This window comes from Daphnia pulicaria, chromosome 6, assembly GCF_021234035.1.
Source record: "Daphnia pulicaria isolate SC F1-1A chromosome 6, SC_F0-13Bv2, whole genome shotgun sequence".
NCBI classification, from domain to species: Eukaryota; Metazoa; Arthropoda; class Branchiopoda; order Diplostraca; family Daphniidae; genus Daphnia; species Daphnia pulicaria.
The window spans coordinates 9601756-9619918 of NC_060918.1; the positions used below are offsets into that span (position 1 = coordinate 9601756).

General features: G+C 42.9%; 3 protein-coding genes across 9 annotated transcripts in view; 2 read left to right on the plus strand and 1 right to left on the minus strand.

Moving 5' to 3' along the window:
• Positions 1-13629, plus strand: part of LOC124343125 (serine-rich adhesin for platelets-like) — a 29170-nt gene extending 15541 nt beyond the window's left edge. For 3 of the 5 annotated variants that reach the window (XM_046796265.1, XM_046796264.1, XM_046796262.1), the window contains 11 exons: positions 929-1120; positions 7920-8103; positions 9493-9675; positions 9771-10589; positions 10662-10989; positions 11064-11178; positions 11284-11594; positions 11694-12524; positions 12596-12771; positions 12880-13103; positions 13184-13629. In XM_046796265.1, coding sequence (XP_046652221.1) covers positions 929-1120; positions 7920-8103; positions 9493-9675; positions 9771-10589; positions 10662-10989; positions 11064-11178; positions 11284-11594; positions 11694-12524; positions 12596-12771; positions 12880-13103; positions 13184-13355 — 3535 coding nt within the window. In that variant the 3' untranslated portion in view covers positions 13356-13629. Of the gene's footprint in view, positions 1-396; positions 811-928; positions 1121-4678; positions 5055-7919; positions 8104-9492; positions 9676-9770; positions 10590-10661; positions 10990-11063; positions 11179-11283; positions 11595-11693; positions 12525-12595; positions 12772-12879; positions 13104-13183 lie in introns of those variants that run through there. The other 2 variants (XM_046796263.1, XM_046796266.1) reach the window with 2 other exon arrangements.
• A 356-nt stretch (positions 13630-13985) lies between these two features.
• Positions 13986-15369, plus strand: LOC124343347 (SUZ domain-containing protein 1-like). 3 transcript variants are annotated; one of them, XM_046796675.1, is made up of 6 exons: positions 13986-14202; positions 14313-14402; positions 14476-14528; positions 14665-14869; positions 14942-15021; positions 15100-15369. In XM_046796675.1, the coding sequence occupies exons 2-6, from the start codon at positions 14316-14318 to the stop codon at positions 15206-15208; spliced, it is 534 nt and encodes a 177-aa protein (XP_046652631.1). In that variant the 5' UTR covers positions 13986-14202; positions 14313-14315; the 3' UTR covers positions 15209-15369. The 3 variants fall into 3 exon arrangements, with proteins under 3 accessions (XP_046652631.1, XP_046652630.1, XP_046652629.1); XM_046796674.1 differs by having other exon boundaries at positions 13987-14235; positions 14299-14402; XM_046796673.1 differs by having other exon boundaries at positions 13992-14202; positions 14299-14402.
• LOC124343169 lies at positions 15290-18115 on the minus strand. Its single transcript, XM_046796372.1, has 4 exons — positions 17446-18115; positions 17204-17383; positions 16929-17125; positions 15290-16842 (listed from the first exon to the last, which is right to left on the minus strand). The coding sequence occupies exons 1-4, from the start codon at positions 17998-18000 to the stop codon at positions 15444-15446; spliced, it is 2331 nt and encodes a 776-aa protein (XP_046652328.1). The 5' UTR covers positions 18001-18115; the 3' UTR covers positions 15290-15443.
• Positions 18116-18163: the final 48 nt, after the last annotated feature.

Consider the following 18163-nt stretch of genomic DNA (forward strand, 5'->3'; position numbering starts at 1 on the left):
CGGTGGGCGAGCTCGGCTGCTGCCGCTGCTGCTGAACGGAGTTGAATAAGGGAAAGTAGGACGACAGAAAAAGCAGTTGTAGCAACTAAACAAACTCAACAGCTTTCCAATATCTGATGGGAAGGAGGAAGGAGGGAACAAAACGCGAAAAAATGCCCAAGACCCACCTACTAAGCTGCCAGATTACGACTGGTAATACAACAAGAGCGCAACAACAAACTACCTATAGAGCGTAGTAGGGTAGTAAGGCGGGAGCGGAGGAAACAAACGAAGAAGTATTGGAGCGGGAGGGACGAGGAAAAAGAGAAGAAGAAGAAGAGAGAGTCTTCATCTTCAAAAGCGGTCGTGAAAGCCGATACGAGCTTCATTAGTCAACAACAAGTGGCTCAATGCAGTCGATATTATTTGCAGTGCGATCCTCCAGCTTTTTGTGTTTCTCCATCGTTCGCTGACTACGTCCTTGTTTTTCTTCTTCTTCTTCTTCTGGCGCGTTGAATTCTCTGCGAATACAAAGTGAACCGGACTGAATTTTTAATCGTTGCTCAAACAAGAGATTCAACTTCTTCGACAAACACCCAAGATGGTGTGGCTACAGAAATTGAGACGAGCGTCCACCAGATCCTCTAGGAGTGTCGGAGCCAACCAAAGTAGTCACCGAAGCAGCACCAAGAGGCCCAACAGCGCCCAGGGTATTTCGAAGCCGAGGTCGTTCGACAACGGCACGATTTCAATTCCCAATCAATCGGCGTATAGTTCGTACACGGGCTTTGACGACCACCTCTGCACCCAAGTGTACTTCTACGAAAATAGGTCCCCGATCCATATCCTCTTTTCATGGCTATTTCCATCATTGCATTTTAGTTCAATTTTGTTTTGTTTTTTTCGTTTCATCAACTGATGGGAGATATTTTCATTAATTGGGTTACAGATACGGCCGGACGAACGTTTTACGTTGGCTGTTGACGGAAGCCGATCAAGCCGCCGTCGCCGCAGCAGCAGCAACGGGTGAGATGCCATCCGGCGTCGTGGAGACTGGAACGCTAGCGCTTCACTATGCCGCTGCTCGGGGTTGTCTAGATTGCGTCAAAATGCTAATCGAGTCACCTACTCTGGATTTCAGGTAAGAGAGTAGTTTTGTTTGTTTTTAGCTCTGGTTCCAAAAAAAGTTGACGTCAACAACAACAACAGCGACAAAAAAAAAATTTAGAAAACTTGTAACGCAAGTTGCAAGTCCGCTTCCGCATCTCAGTGGGAATGAGGAGAAAACGCTGAGCGCGTTTGCGCTCTTCTCCTGGTGTGCCGTGCGAGTCCACTGGAGCGTGAGTCGTTCCAGGAAAACCAGGGGAAAATAGGGTAGGCGGGTAGAGGGGAAAGCCCAGCTAGTCTATTTTTCTCTCTAGAGGGGGGTTGGTGTTGGTGGTGGAAGAACCGGACATCTGGAAGCGTCCAGATTTCCCCTTCTCGATTTTTTTTTTTGTCAAGCCCGGGAATCAGATTTACGGTTTCTCTTACAGCCTGGATAAATACATTGTCTTGGCGAGGCTTTCGCTTCCGTCAACGTCAGTCACTTGACCAGCCTGCCGAGTCAAAACAGAATTAAAAGAGGCGTTACGGGTTTTATTCAAAAAGAAGAATAGAGACAAGGAAAAGTGGTGAGACGATGAATGGCGCGTTTTAAGATCTCCCGCATCTGTCGGTTATTATTACATTCTCTTCGCGACAGCACCGTCGCTTTTTTATAACGATGGTAGATTGTTACGTTTCGTCATTGTCATTTGATGATTCAAGTCTGAAGCTGTGCTCCGGTATATTCCGGACAAATTCCAGCGTTCGGCTTCAGGGTCCAGTACACTCCCGGCCGTTCGTGCGAACTATTGTTCGATATATAACGAGGGCTGTGCGGACCTTTTTACAATGTAGTCTCAACCGTCGTTTATAGTGTTCGCACAAAAATAACAGGACGCCCTTGCATGAAAGTCGAAGAAAGAATTGTTTTTATGTCTTTGCCCAGTCGCTCTACATATTTTAAGTGAAGGATAGTAGCCTATACTAAACAAGCGCTGAACGGTGAAACGGTTGTTGATCTTCTGCTAGTTTCCGGCGTCAAATCTCAATTGCCTTACAACCTGATCAATACTTGATGCCATTCACGACACAATCAATCTCACTCGTATCCGTATTTTAAAAATTCGGACACGAATGGTTCCTGAATGGCATCCTAATTAACGTGGAAGAAGCGTTGATGGAAACCTGAACTGGTGTATTATGTTAAATTTTATTATGAAATCACGTTTTTTTTGTTTGTTTGTTTTTGGGCTGTCTGATTTTGGCGAGATATCTCAGTATCACACCAAAAGCGTCTTCCGTTCATATGCATTCAAATTTTCGGCGAGAGCGTGACGACCATTTATGGCGGACAGTTGACGTACGACATTATCCCGAAGCCATCAGTTCATTAACCCAATATAAATAATGTAACGCTTAAAAAACAGGGGGGTTTGACGTCGAAATCAGTGGCGTATCCCACGGGTTACAACAAAGACCAATCAAAAGAGTTTTGAGACTTTCGCGTTGAGTCATATGGAAAAGAAAAACAAAACTTGCCGTGACGTCACGTCGCCAACTGCGTTATATTGTTTCGGCTGTCCATTCTTCTTTCTCTTTGTCCGTGTCTTGAGAGTGAGAAATCTCTCTGCCAGTGGCCAAATTGGAGTAACCATCAACAGTGAGGTATAGCCAACGCCACGGGCCACCGGTCGGTCGGTTGGTTGGCTGGGACCGCGTTGCTGCCGCTCCAGCACGTAATGCTGCGCACCTATCAGTTGTTCTACATACATAACGGCATCGACTCGGGTCAGTTCACGGAAGACGAAAGCTCCCTCCCCCCCCCCCCCCCTCTATTTTTTTATGTACCCCACTCTCTCATGCGGTGCGTTCGTGCGGTTCCATCAAGGCAAAAGCGAGCAGACACGGCCCGACACCTGTTGTTTGCTAGCAGCTCCCGCACGCCACCAGCTAACGCCGAGAGACAGAGGGCTATTGAACTTTGGACCATCATCCAGAAACGGTTTCTTCTTCTTTCCATTCGCTCCTTTATTTTCTTCTGTCCCTCCTTTTGCTTAACGTTTCGTTTCCCCTTTTTTTATTTCACACGAGTTGATATTCGTTGTCACTGTGTGTGTGTGTTAGCCTTCTTGGGAGTTTCTGCTCATCGTTTATCTTTGGCTAAGTAATGCAAGTGGTTTTTTTGCGAAACGCGGAGCCGCCAGCAAGGCTTGAATCGACTTCTTCTTTACGACTGGATTTACCTGTTCGTTTCTATACACGAAAAGTTAAGACCCCAAAGGCTCGAGCTGGTTGAATTCTTATTTTTCTTTCACGTGGATAGAAGCGAGCGTGTGCGCCAGTCAGTGAATATTATTATTTCCCCTTTGTTGTTGTCTCTCGCTTTTATGCCTTGCGTTTGTTGATGTTTTGGAACGCACCGCAAAAAAAGAGGCAGAAGGTTCCCAAACATAATCATCCGCTTCTACCTTTTCTGGAATTGTTGTGATCTCTTTTTCTTTGGCCCGTCATCTTCGTTTCGTGCCATTTTTCTTTCTTTTCCAATGTGAATCATCATCGTGTTTTTCATCGCATATTTATTTTTTGGAGATGGCGTAAAAGAGGATGAGCAGATTGTGGTGAGAGCTTAAGTGAGATGAAATCTCAGTCGGACGAAAATCGTGTTCAGAACGGTAACAACTGATACGAGAGGGCAAATGCATTTGTGTCTGGTCGAGAGAGAGAGAGAGACCTATTCAGTCTGTTCACGACTTCACGGTCGGTCGCAGATGTTTTTCACTCCATTTCTTCGATTCTTTACTTCTGCCATGCTCTGCGACTCTTGGTTCGGCCGTGTACAGCTGTACAGTTAACACATTAGTTGTCTCTCTCCCTTGCTGCGCTTTTGGCGACAGTTTAAAGCAGAGCAATGCGAACGGGGGTCGATTCGACACGCCAATCAATCAAGAAAGTGCGGACGAAACAAACTTGGGAGCCAAAAGTTGGAACTGTTTTCTCGCCATTTTCGGTCGCAAATGGTGAAAGAAAAAACGAACCAATTTAGACGCATTCGAATGTGTCTAGCTTGGGATATGCTCGGGGAAGCAGATGACAAAATCTGATGGCTTCTTTACCGAAAGATCGCGGGAATTTGCATTTTCTTGGGTGGGACTTTGTTTGTTTATTTTGTCGTTTCAATTTTCAAAGAAAAATCCGCTCGGCCCAGGGACATGGAAAAGGCGGGTGAATGTCGACAAAAAAATGGCGTGAAAGGAAATTATGGTGAACTAACAATGAGAGTCCAAGTAGTTCCGCGTGCGCAATTTCCCTGGCGGATGTTGCAGCAAAACCAAAGTATATATATCGAAGTGACGGAGGAATGAATATCTTTTTCCCTTTTTTGCTTTACTTTTCTCCGCTGAAAAGTTTCACGGGCGGCTATACCACAAAAGTTGAGAAAAACGAACGTTCCGCTTTGTCGCTCATTTAAAAATGTTCCTCCGCAACCCTCTTTTTAATACCCGCAAGGTGCAATAGAAGGAGGAAGAAGAAGAAGAAGAAGAAGAGGGAGCCACAATTCCCGTTGCTCCGGTTGGAGGCAGGGCCAGCAGCCAGAAGCTTGCCTTTGCCTTCCACCGGTTCATGCGTTCAGTGTTCGTGCCGACAGTCGGCGGACTAGTCGCATTTTGGTTTACACACGTTTGTTTGGTTGTTTTGACCAGTCGTAAGTGTCGTCGTTTCCTTCGGACTTGAATGATTTTGTCCTTGTTACCGTGAACAGAGACTCTTGTGTGGAGTTGATTGATCATTTAACCTAACCTTCACGTGTGGGAAGTCGGTCGGCGGATTGAGATGCGGTGGTTATAAAATTTAGAAAAAAGGAAGGAGGGCAAGAATTGGACGACGACGCCAAAGGCCTAATATTACCGTAGCCGGTATTTTGATCTGTTGATGGGCTCAGTGTGCAGTGGATCCTCGTCGTCTACCCTGCGCAACTCACCGCGAACCTGGTAAATAAAGATCCACATTCCCACCGTCTTTATCCATTGTTCTCCGGAACTCGTCAATTGTCGTTTTCTGTGAGAATAAACTTGACTGTGTCATTTTTCTGGGTCGACACTCGTCGTAGGATATCAAGGCAGAAAACGTCTTAATTCCAGGGCGCATCATGTTGTTGGATGCTATGCACTTCCACTTCCAGTCCAGCCCACCCAACAGGTTGCATCATCTCATTCGTGATATTTTGCTGGCCTCCTGGTTGTTCCATTTTGTCAACGTCCAGAGCACAGAAGGCACATAATGTTTCTGTAGTTTTTATTCGATTTTTCCTCTTTTTTTATGCTTTTTATGTAATGAAACTTAACGTCCATTGAGCTGGGTTCACCTTGCATCGGTCACGGTGAATGATACCAGTGCTTTTGTTCAGTTTTGTTCGCCGGCACACAAAGTTTGTGAGCGTCGACACGGCATATTAGTCGAATAAGAGGAGAGCCACTCGGCGGATTCCATGCGATGAGAAGTGCACGGCCGCGAAACTATTTGCCCATTGTTGTCCGGTTTTTTTTTTTTCAACAGTGCCTCAACACTTTGACCACCTCTTATTACTCGTCTCTGACCGTCCGTGTCGCCAACGGATAGTAGAGCGAAACGAAATTTAAAAAAGCCCGAGGACAGCATTCAATTGGGCAAATCAATCGTGTAGCTAGCTAGCTATTAGTTGTTTTAAACTGTCACGTTGCTGGAGCGCAACCAACATCACTGAACTAAGAAATTGTCTGAACGTCCAATCTGTTCTTCTATTTATTTATATATTTATTTTTTTGAATCGAATTCACCGTGGAATTCTCGGTAATTCGTCGACATTAAAGTGCACCTTGGAAGCACATCCGCAACTTAGCATCATCCTTTGGGCCATCATCAACCGTCGTTTGGACAACCCGGTCAATGACCACCGACAATGCAGAAGCATCAGCATATACAAAGGGGGAAAGAACAACAACTCTTTTATTGACAAAAGTTGAGCGACAAACCATTACCAAATCGTTTTAAAAGTTCCCGCCATGCTGATGTGAGCATTTGAAAAAAAAAAAAAAAAAAAAAAAAAAAAAAAAAAAAATTGCCACTGCTGCTGGGTTTTTTTCCAGCACAGCCTATCTTTCAAGTTTCAACAGCCAGGTGTTCCAATGTAATATTTCAAAACTTTGAAAAGAAGCTTTTGTAATGCTGGACAAAGTTGATGATGATGAAATCTCTGACTCTGTTTCGACGCCCTCCACGTTCTTTTATTCAATTAAATATGGTAGTGACTGACGTCCACACCAATTCAGTTAAGAATTAAATGGTAATAGCGATGGACCTAATTGGGGCTGCTCTTCATCTTCTTCCCTCGTCCTCCGTGCAATGACCAGCGTCGACCATTATGTGGCTTCGTTATTATTTGATATTATTATTATCATTTTTATTTTTCGATTATAACGAACGCCTCTAGAGGGACGTCATCATAATTTCGCGTCTATCATTATACCTATGCTCGGAAATAATTTGAGTTCCTGGTATTAAGATTGGTGGTTCTTTTACTTGACCCCGATTACGACTTCTTTTCTTCTAGGAAGCCCAGCAAAACAATCAAATTGGTGTGATTACATCACTGATTCTGAAGATCTAACCAGTTCATTCCATTTATATATCGTCGACGATTTTATTATCCTAAATTTGACCAAAGGAGGAGATGAACTGGAATCCTATTTTGACGTGTTGCCACTTTTCAAATATGTCATCTGTCAATTGACTTTTGCCCTCATTCCGGATTCCAAGTTGTTGATGTCACAGAGTACAGGTACAGGTTTTTTGTTATACAGTCTGTGTCCTGTCGGAGAGACAGTTTAGGTCACAGACTACCAGCGACTTCCTGTTTCATACGTTTTCGTGTCGTTTTCTCCTGGTAGAACTTGTTTGAATGCAACACATTTGAAAAATCTTTTGTCCAATCAATTTTCTGGAGAAACTACGGATGCGACCTCCTGAAATGAATTCTTTTTTGGGGTGGCTAAGCAAACAAGAAATTAACTGGCAAACAGAAACGCTGCAAAAAGATAAACAAGGAGGATGTGTTCTTCACGTTAGACGTTGTAATTCGAGGCCAGAAGCCAAAAATGACGCGTTTACTGCGATGATATCATAAATAATTCCCGAGATGACCGACGAGGCCACAGACCTCGACTGGGAACTCACAACAAGATTGCCTGTAACCACTACGATGTTTATTTTGTCAATCGACTCTCAGTCTCGTGCCATTGTCCATTTTCATGGTCTCGGGTTGTGCAACGTCAGCTGGTGGTAAAAGAAAAGTTTCAAGAGAAAGGCCATCTTTTTCATGAACAAGATCAACACCTGGAAATATTTCTTACCTTTAGTAGCTGCCTGTCTGCATTTCATATTCCAAGTTACATAAGTGAGCGCTTCCTGGGTTCCTTCTAGCAACCAGTCACGGTTCAAAACCCCTTAAATTTAATTTTGCTTTTGGGCTAATTACTCGTCACCCCGAGTAAAGGTGCATCGACTTGAGTGATGCGCCCCCCTTATTTTTTTATTTCCTGTATTTCTTCATTTGGAAACCAGTTTTTTTTTTTTCTACTTATCATCTCAAATATAAAAAGTGGCTATCTATTTGATCATTCGACACATCTAATCGAACTACGTTTCGGTTGTTATTATTGCCAATAGCGAGTTAGCCTAACTGGGCCTTTTCGTGACCTTATTTCGATCGTTTCCGTGTATTTTTTCACTCGATTTATTCTTGGTCTTTTTTTTTCCTATCTTACACGAATTACTTTGATTCATCTAATATTGTTTTGTGTTTTTTTAATTTTTGGCAGTGCTGACATGCAAATGGAAAACGACGTGACGCCAGTGTACCTGGCGGCCCAAGAAGGTCATCTGGATGTGCTCAAGTATTTGGTTACCGATGCCGGCGGTTCGTTGAACATGCGCGCTCAAGACGGAATGGCTCCTATTCACGCCGCTGCCCAAATGGGTTGTCTGTCCTGCCTTCAATGGATGGTGAGTACTGTGATTAATACATGCCGAGTTTTCAGTCCATCGCCAAATCCAACGATCATGGACATTATTCCTATCAGCCGTATTATACCCCCGTTATATCGGAATACCAAATGAAGCGTAAAGAATAGGTCTGTCTGATGGGAGTGACGGGAGATTTAGTCCAGAAATGCCACCGTTTGAGTGTGTGTGGTAATTGCCTAATATGTCTAGTCCTGCAGCCACAGCAGTCCCAACAGTTATGTTTGGAGATGACGTTCAGTTTGAGTGGATTTCCCCCTAAAGGGCAGAAGGGGTGAGCCAGTTCTCACGGCGGCAATTTCCTCCTCAGGGAGCCATTAAAAGACAATCCGACATGACATTTTGAAAAGAAAGAACTACCGGCGTTGTGATGCGTGACGATGACTATATAGTTACCTGTTTATTTCTTCTTCTCTTCGTCCAATGTCATTGATAACATGTCGATGATATCGAGCGTGTGTATGCCTTCTGATCTCGATCAATATAAAAATATAGCCACCAGCTCCATTAGTCTAGAAATGGACTAACGGATCTACTAGCCGCTTTAATGGCTTCGATCATATCGCAAATCACCGCAAGGGCAATAGACCAACAGACAACAGTCAAACCGGTGTCAAATTGTCTTTCCAATGTCATTCAGGATTTTGTGGAGGATTTGTGCGTTTACGTTTCCCAATCAAGTGAATCCTAGTCGCCGCGTGCAACATTGTCCCGACATGGTGTTAATGGGTGTTTTTTAAAAGCCACCGAAAAAGGCGCGCTCATTCGTCCATGGCATGGCAGCTATTTTAAGTTTTAACCCATCCAGCATCCGATATTCTTCGTCAAAAATCCGTTAAGTGGCGATGGCCTGTGCTTCGTCATCCGTGAGCCTTTTTCGGGAGACTCGCCATTATGCACGTCGGCCACCAGATCTTTGAGTATTTTTTGAATTTCTATTTTCCCTAAGCGGAGATGATACTTAAGGTTTATTTCCATTGTGTTACCCCAGCACCGGCCGTTGTGTTCGTATACAAGAAGGGGTAAGGCCGTGCAAAGGAAGAAATCACTGGTGCTAGCAGATGGAAGGCCAACGTAACCAGCTGTTACGGCGCCCGCCCAATATTACCCCAGTTAGCGAGTTTCATGTTATTCTTCCCGTGCTTTTCTCCCGCCCTCGATCGGCCGAGCAGCTGATGATGTCCCGTTACGATCGCTAAGATTGTGTGGTCTGTCGTGCAATCGAACGATTCCGTTTGCCAGTTTGGGCCCGATTACCTGCCGGTCAATACGGCAACTTGTTTCGTTCTGTTCGTCCGTTTGTTTAATTTGTTAATTACATTTGCAATGACCAATTGAATCATTCGACACTTTTTTCGTGTGGCCATGCAGGTCTCTTCCAAAGCCGTGGACATCAACTCCAAGGACGGTGACGGAGCTACGCCGTTGCATTTCGCCGCCAGCCGTGGACACGTCGACGTCGTGCGCTGGCTGTTGGCCAAAGGGGCCAAAGTCACCCTGGATAAATTCGGCCGTTCGCCGCTCAACGATGCCGCCGAAAATGAGCAACTCGAAGTGGGTCGACGTTACGTTTCCTCTGTTGTTCCGTGTTGTTCCTCGAATGAAATTTGAAATTTGTCACGTATTAAAACATTGATTTCACGTTGCAGTGCTTGACTCTGCTGGTCCAAAATGGAACCGACCCAGACTACGAATCGGATCTGATGATGCTGCAGTCAGACGACGGGAGCAGCAGCCAATCGCAAAGCTGCATCTGTTCCAAACAGCGTTCTGCTCAAAGCAATTGCAGCACGTTGGACGAAGTGTCTGAGGAAGTCGAGGACGACGATGACGCGGATTTCTCTTGTTCGCCCAGCTGCGATTGCCTGCATTCGAGCAGCTCGACTTGTCACTCGCCCGTCACCGAATCCGAACCGACTCTCGACAGGAAGCGTACAGAATCCAAGAAAGATGAACCCGGACAAAACCGAAAGCCCTTCTATCTGCACCCCCGCAAAGAGGTTGACTTGGCAGCACTGTCGAGAACCATTCCCAACCAGACAAGTTTCTTTCTCAATCCGTCTGACCAACTGGAGAACCGCAAAAACCAAAATTTGAGCTCCGGCCATCGTCACCACCACCACCACCGTCATACTCATCATCGTCACCATCATGAGAACCAACATACGGACCCCCAGCAAAAACCATTTTATCTGCACGATCCAGATTCCATCGTCTACACGCGTGTCAAGGAACTGTTTGTCGCTGGCAAAGAAATAATCGACAAAAAACGTCCAACAAACTTGGCTGGAGCCGGCTTCTGCGGTTTGAAGGATTCCGAGTCGTGCCGGTCTCACTCTGGCAGCTCGAAAATGGCAACGACGGAGTCAGCTTCCTCGGAATGCGACGGTTCGGATTCTGCCAGTTTAACAAACGACGAAGACAATAACAACAATCTGATTCAATCTGCCCAATCGGAAGAGTTCCACGTATGTGTTGTCCCATCATTCTAGTGATTAACTAGGGGATTATTCGATTTCATTTACGATTTATTTTTATAGGCATCCAGCAGTCACTCGTCTTCGATTTCATCGTCAGAATTGTCTTCGCCGTCAACACCGACCTCTTCCTCCTCCTCATCTTCTTCTTCTTCTTCCTCTTCTTCTTCTTCTTCTTCTTCTTCTTCTTCTTCTTCTTCTTCTTCTTCTCCTCCCTCATCTTCCTCCTCGTCGAGATCTTCCGCTCGAGGACCGGAAAATGAGTACGAGGAGATTTACTCCGTGCCGAATTCCAGTGCTCGAAGCGTTTACGAAAATCCGAACGCTCTACGGAATGATACGTCTTCTGATGAGGATGAAGATGACATCATTTCCATCCCTCCGCCTCCGGGTAAGTGTTGCTCCTGAAAATTACATTAACAGCCGTTCATTAGTTTGTATTAACTTTGGTTTTATCTTTTTCAGAATTTTGCGGATCGCCGTCTGATGTTTCCAATGACTTGCCGCATTTTCATAGTCGACAAGCCGACGATTCGTTCACCCGCACAGCCATTTCTCCGTCGATGGGAATGGAACACCGGTACCGTGTTGCCTCCCGTTTTTTTTTTTTTTTTTTTTTTTTTTTTTTAATTTTCATTTTTTTTTTATGTTAAATAATTCCAACGGGATTTCATGTTTCGGACAGGCAACCGAGTTCGTGCAACACACTGCCGCCACCACCTCCTCCTCCTCCGCCGTTCCGAGCCGAGGACTCGAGGGAAGAAGGAAATCTGGCCGACGTGGAAAGTTCTTCCGTCTCCTCGTCACTGACTTCGGATTCGGGATCTGAAGATTCCGATAGGAGTAACGACGACGACAGCAGCAGTGTAGGAGGTCCATTCAACCTTACTCTAGCCGAAGCCACTAGGCAATTCTACGCTACAAGAAACACCGAGGACCCGACGATGAAACCCTCGTTCCTTCGCAACACCAGGAAGGGCATCCGCAATGAATCAGGTCAGTATGCACCGTGTTGACGAAAAATTTTTTTGATAAATGCCAGTTTAGTGAAATCTAGGTCTAATATATCCTGTTCTCTACTTGTCACACAAACAGGTCATACCTGCTTGAATCGGCCGATGTCGCTACCAGCGGACATGGGTGACGCACTAATGGAGTCCTTGCGTTTGCATGCCGACCAGCAACAGGCTGCCAATCCAGTAAACGGCGGTCCAAGTAGCAACAAACACATCTTGCTGAGCAAGCAAATGGCCCTACCCTTCATCCCTCCGAAATTCCCGTCACCATCCGAGACTGACACGTTGATCAAGCCGTCGGAATACCTGAAGTCTATCAATATGGCTCAACCGTCAAACAGGTCCATCCGACCCCCTCCCATGCACCATCAGCGACACACACCTGCTCCAATCGTCTATTCTTCAGTGCCTCTGCCTGCGTTTGAGAGCGTCAAGGAACAGGAAGAAAAACGAGTGGAACTAGACCAAGGAGAGTTGAATGACGTCGACACAGAGAATGTATATGAAGAAGTCCAATCACTGCCGGATAAAGAGGAAGAAGAAGCGGAAACAAATGAAACCGTGCCAATTGCTCCCGCAGTCAATAATGAGACGACTAAAAGTCCTGTAGTGGCACTGCTCAGCAATGCGTCTATGTCAGCACCTCCTCCACCCCCGCTACCGGTCATTCTGGAAGACGACTCTTATGTTTCGTACCACAAGCCTTTGACAACTACTCAAAGTGTCAACAATCATCAGCAACAACAGTCGCAACCACATCACGCACCATTGGCACCGACGAATTCGCTATCGCAGCCTCTGTCGTCCATCAGCATTCTTGACCTTCAGAGTGTCCAGTTGCGCAAAACTGAAAATAAACTAGCGAAAACCGTATCGGCACCATCGAGAGCTGCTGCTCCTCTCCCAATTGGTATTTGCTGTGTTATACATTGCATCCTGATATCAGATTTATTATAAAAGTTGACAATTTTTTGTTTCCAGCCGAAGTAATTCCCGTTCAGCTTGATCTGATCGCTGAACTTAAAACCTGCAAAGATATCTCTGTAGTTGGTATTAAGAAACTAAGAGTTGAACGCGCCAAAGAGGAAGTTCAGCAAGAACAAACTCAGGCCAAGGAGTTTGAGAAACAGTTTACATATGACAACTTTTTGGAGAAGGTATTCTATCCTTAATATGTTTTTGAATACTTATGTTTGTTTTGTTTTGTTTTTTCTTTCGAAAAGAAACGTCGTACCATCTATAAATGTTTTTGATTGTTGAATAAGGTACCGGACAAGGACGTAACGGGAGCTGTGATTCCCGAATGGAAGCGGCAGATGCTTGCTCGTAAAGCAGCTGAAAAGGCCAAAAAGGAAGCCGAGGAACAGCGTCAGCGTGAGCTCGAGGAGAAGAGGCAACAATCCATGCCGGCATGGAAGCGCCAACTCCTACAGCGCACTACAACTACAGCAACTTCGTCCGATCGGAAGGAAGTTGAGGATGTCAAACAGTTAGTTTTCTTATAAATGTTAATTAATAATTTGGCATCACGGTAATAAACTCTCAATCTTTTGTGGTTTTATTGTCAAGATCGCAAAATAGAAGCCATCCTTCTGAAGAGGTGAAAGCGGAAGCCGCATCAGTTTCGTCGTCGGTAGGTAATCACCCAGTGTCTTCCTCGCCTCGTCCCGCTGAATCAGCTGGAGTGGGCGTTATCATTTCACCTTGGCGAATGAATCTTAAGAAACCAGCAGCACGCTAAAAAGAGAAACATCATGAATATTTTTTTTAATGAAACGTGATATTATAGATTTTTTTTCTCGTTATTTTACCGTCGAAATTTGCTTGTTTCAATTTTATCTAATTTTTTTTTCCCACTGGGTTGTTGGTTTTACATTTTCAAATGCTTTTTTTTATTTTTGTGTGGCCTTATGTAAATAATCAAGGACAAAAATCTGCTTTTGAGAACCCATATCTTGGGATGATTCTTTTGTTGTTGTTAACGGAGAAATATATTATCTAAATTGGTTCCAATATTTATTCTTTGAAATTTTCTGAAATTCGGAAACATCACAGTCAGTGTTAACCAGAGAAAAGGTGTTAAAACTAACTGAATCAACTGACTAACATCGAATGAATTTGAATTCTTAACAACCAACTGACGTTTCGTTTGGTTTTAAAATAACAATAGTAAAATAAAATAGTATAAAATACTATTATATTTTAATCAAATATAAAGAACTGTAAATGGGAAAATATCAAAATACTATCTGCACTCAGTTCAATCAGCTGCTAGTCTGCTGCTGTGCTGCATTCGGCATTCCACGAAGGCGCATTGGCGCATTCGGCATTCCTGAGTACCGTATGCGAGAGACGCCTAATGATTCAATCTGGCAACAGCAAAAGCTGTATACATTTAAGAAAACTAGTAAATGGCTCTTCAATGGAACATGTCCGTCGTCGAAATCTGAGTCGGTGATCAGGGGATAAAGGAATAATTTCTACCATCTACAGTTTTCACTTTGTTTTGTTCGTTTCGAACCGACTATCTAAAGAACTATGATTCATTAACTTCATCAACTGCAAAAACTTTTATTCAGTTTCTATAGGTAGGTTAACCATTTAAAATCTGCACACATGCTATACGTGAGACGAAAAAATGTTGGCGTGTATCAATTGTGATTAATTGTTACTACTCATTTCAGTTTAAACGAAACAGTGAATGGCCTACATGTCTTCTTTCCAAATGAAAAGCCCTCCGTCTGATGGTGAGATTCTTGATGATTGGGAACAGATGGCTGATTCTGGTGTAAGTCGAATATTTCTTTAAGTCTTTTGCTACCATCATATTCATAATACTAAGTCATCTTTACATATTTTAGCTTCTTGATAAAAAACTTCAAAGTTTGAAGACCAGAATACCAGAAGAAGTGAGGTATGCTAAATTTTACTTATCCCGTTTCATTTTCGTAATGATAGATTTTAGTTTGGGAAATTGCATTAGTGTTGAGTTCCCTTAATTCCTTCTTGAGTATAGTCAGCATTTTAATTTTAATTTGGGTCTTGATCAGGAATCCTGATGAAATTCAACAGCAAACTCACTTTTTGTTCAATGGAGATGGTAGTGTGAAACCTAATGTTCTGGGACCGCCTCCTCAGATTAAAATTCTTAAGCGACCTCAGCATAATGGATCAGCTCATGCTCACCAACAGGGTGCTTTTGCTTCATCAAATGGCCAAGCTAAACCCAAGCCCTTGGTTAAAACACTCCAACAGGTATTTCCATTATTATTATAATTTAGTTTGTAAGTGATTGGGTTTAACTAAAGATATGCTTTCTTAATGTAGAAAGAAGCAGAGTATGCTGAAGCACGACTTCGAATTCTAGGCGAAGCTGCTCCAGCCAACATACCTTTGCCAGACCTTGGGTAAGTATCTGGAATTCTACCTCAGAACAACCAGAATATAATTAGTAAGTTTATTATGTTTATTTTTATTTTTTTTAGTATAAGTAAATTACAAAATCGAATGGAAAATCTACGAACAGAGGAATCTTGTCTCGTCCGCCTGCCAAAGGGTCCTGACGGAACAAGAGGTTTCAACCAACAAAATTAAGACTTCCTTTTGCTTTACTTAAACTGCGACACCTTTTCTTTAATTTTAAATCTATAATTTCTCCCACTCTGTTTTCTTTCCACAAATTGTTTTTCCTTTTTTTTTTTCTTGAGGGGGGCGTGTGCGTGTACAGTACAACTACTGAGCTATTAATCAGTCAATACGATGTCTTTATTGAACAGCATTTTATTTTGAGAACGAAAATTCACAAGAAAATAGATTAAGACTGACTAAACTACCAAGAATCGACTTCGTCTAAAAGGTGTTTTGGAAAGGGTTGCGCACCGCACCAGTACTGTTCAACGCACTGACAAATGGGAAAATACTCATCTGGAGCGTGAAGAAAAATGGTCTTGATGTGACGTGTCATCTCGTCGGGAACTAGTTGCAGATCTTCTTTAGTATTCAAATCATTCGATATTGCGTTTTTCTGGCCAACTTCGTCTGTGGTTTGTGGGTGTGAGGGCAGGTTTTGAACCGGGATAACTGGAGCTGTTTTTGGCGGAAGATTGCCATCTGCTTTTGGAGGTTGTAATGTGGGATATTGAGTGAAATTGCTCGGAGAAATTTCGACGTTTTCCTTCAAAAGTGATTTGTTTAATTTCCCTCCTTCGTCAAGCACTTCTACTAGAGGTTTCCCATTGTACTGCAGTTCCAAAGTTTTCTGAACTGTACGACTTAAACATCCAAACCTTTTCCCTTCAACGGACTTTATCCAATTTCCTATTGTCGGGAAACTGAAACCGTTCATTTCAATTGTTCCATCAGGTGTTAGCGATCCTATGTATATGCGATTGTTAATGTTCATTTTCATGTTATTTTTGCCAGGGGATAAAACTCCTTTAAGGACAAATGGATGCAGGTTGAAACTCATCATCACTATTTTGGGTAAACATTTCCGGTTTCCACTGAACAAAGAGAGCGTCGAATTCTGTGAGGCTTCAACAATAAAGGATTCATCTTGGTAATTGGTAGCATTTACGTTCTCTGCGATAACAATTTCTTCTATTTGCTGTGATGAATTGAAACCGTTGCTGATGGTGACGCGAACAGGATTCAATTGTGAGTCATTAACCTGCAATTTTTTTTGAGATAACAGCGATTCATTTGCATTAAGGGTGGAACTGAAGGAATTTCGACAGATTTCCAAGTAGTTTCCGCTGATCGGTATGGTGGTGTCAGTCGATGGCATTGCAAGTGTCTGTAAAGGGTTTCTTTCGTGGATGGAATCTTCAGCTAACGGAAGGTTCAAATCAACTTCATCAGGACGCCAGAAACCGTCTGTCGGGGTATCCATTCGGAGAACATTTTTTCGAGGTAAAGTTGATTTATGGCTTTCCTCACATGTTCCGCTTGTATTGGGTGCATAAGATTTCTTGGAGGATTTTTTCTTTGAGCTTCTCAATGATCGTTGCTTTCTTAAAGTTGTTTGGGTTGGCGTCTTCTTGGGGATTTCATTAGCGGATTCTTGCGTAATTGTGTCATTTAACTGCTGCGATACTCCAGACAATTGGATACCATTCTCTTCTTGCTCAATTTCAACTGTCATGTCATTTCTCAATACTTGGGATTCGAAATGTGATGCTGTTGCGTCTGGAGTTCTAACAAGGATTTTTTCAGTGTTTTCATCTCTTCTAGAAGGAATAATAAAACAAAATTAATTGTGATCATGGCATACATTCTATGAGACTGTTTAAAGCCTTATTTTTTTAAAAGATACTTGTTAAAGGTGAGTGGCTGCTGACTTGATTTCTCTTTGGTCTGCTCAGAACCAGATATGTTGAAGCTATGTGAAAAGGAAGTGGTCAACTCATCAGTGAAGGTTTCAAGTTCAAATCTTTTTTTTTTGCATAGATTAACTTCATGTAGAGTTTCATTAAACATAGCTTTGGTAAGTGCCATCATTTCCTTCCATACCTTCAGTAGAAGATTATAACTTTGAAATTAGAAAAACTGACCTACAAGCATAGTATGTAATTGAGATAGAACACATACCTCAAGAGGCATCCCTAGTTCAAGCTGTTCATTATCAAGAATACCCATCACCGTTTCAATTTGATTTAGTTGTAGACAAAGAGGCCTCACATTACACATTCCCTGTTGACGAATCTTCTCTTGTATTACTTTAAGTCCTCTTTCAATGGCTTCAAGTACATCCAAATCCCTACTAAAAACCTGTAATAAAAGAGCAGTTATATAAGATGGCATAATTATAGAATAAAGTATTAATTATATACTTGATACATTGTTCCATTCAGCTTGCAACTGTAACCTTCTACTTTTGGTTTCTTTATCTTAGCTGATTTCTTGCTTTTTTCTTGAAGGAACATTCTTTTTGAAGGCGCTCTAATAGTTTGGATTGAAATATTATTTGAAGACTCAACGGTTATTAAATTACTGCTATTAAACAGATAATCTGTAACATTTCTGTTTTCCCAATTTAGGGATTCCCCTTGTGGAGGGGGAGTTTCAGAAACATTGGTCTGGTCACAGAGAGGCGAAAGAGCTAGTAAGTAAGCAGGATCTGTGTATAGCATAATCTCATCCGATGAAATTGTCCCATCTGCTGAATGCTTCTCATTGCCTAAGAGCAGTTCATCTTGTGAAAAATCTCCATCAGAACTTATCAAATCAAATGACACTATTTGAGTTGATGTAATGGGTGGTGAAAACCAACTCTCTCCTAATTGCTGACTTTCATTGTCTTTATCACAATTGCTGACATTTTGAAAACCTTCATCATTCACAAGATTGCCATGAATTATAGTTATACTATCTGTTTCATCAGTCATGGTAGCAAGCACAGGTAAGCAGTGATTCTGGCAAAGGCCATGGGCAAAGGATACTAACTTGCTTTGGGAATTTCCGCATTTGAACTCTTTGGTCAGCCTTGGTGTATGATAAAGAATCTGTCGCTTGTCACTAGATGGCTAAAAATTGTAACCGTCAGGTGGC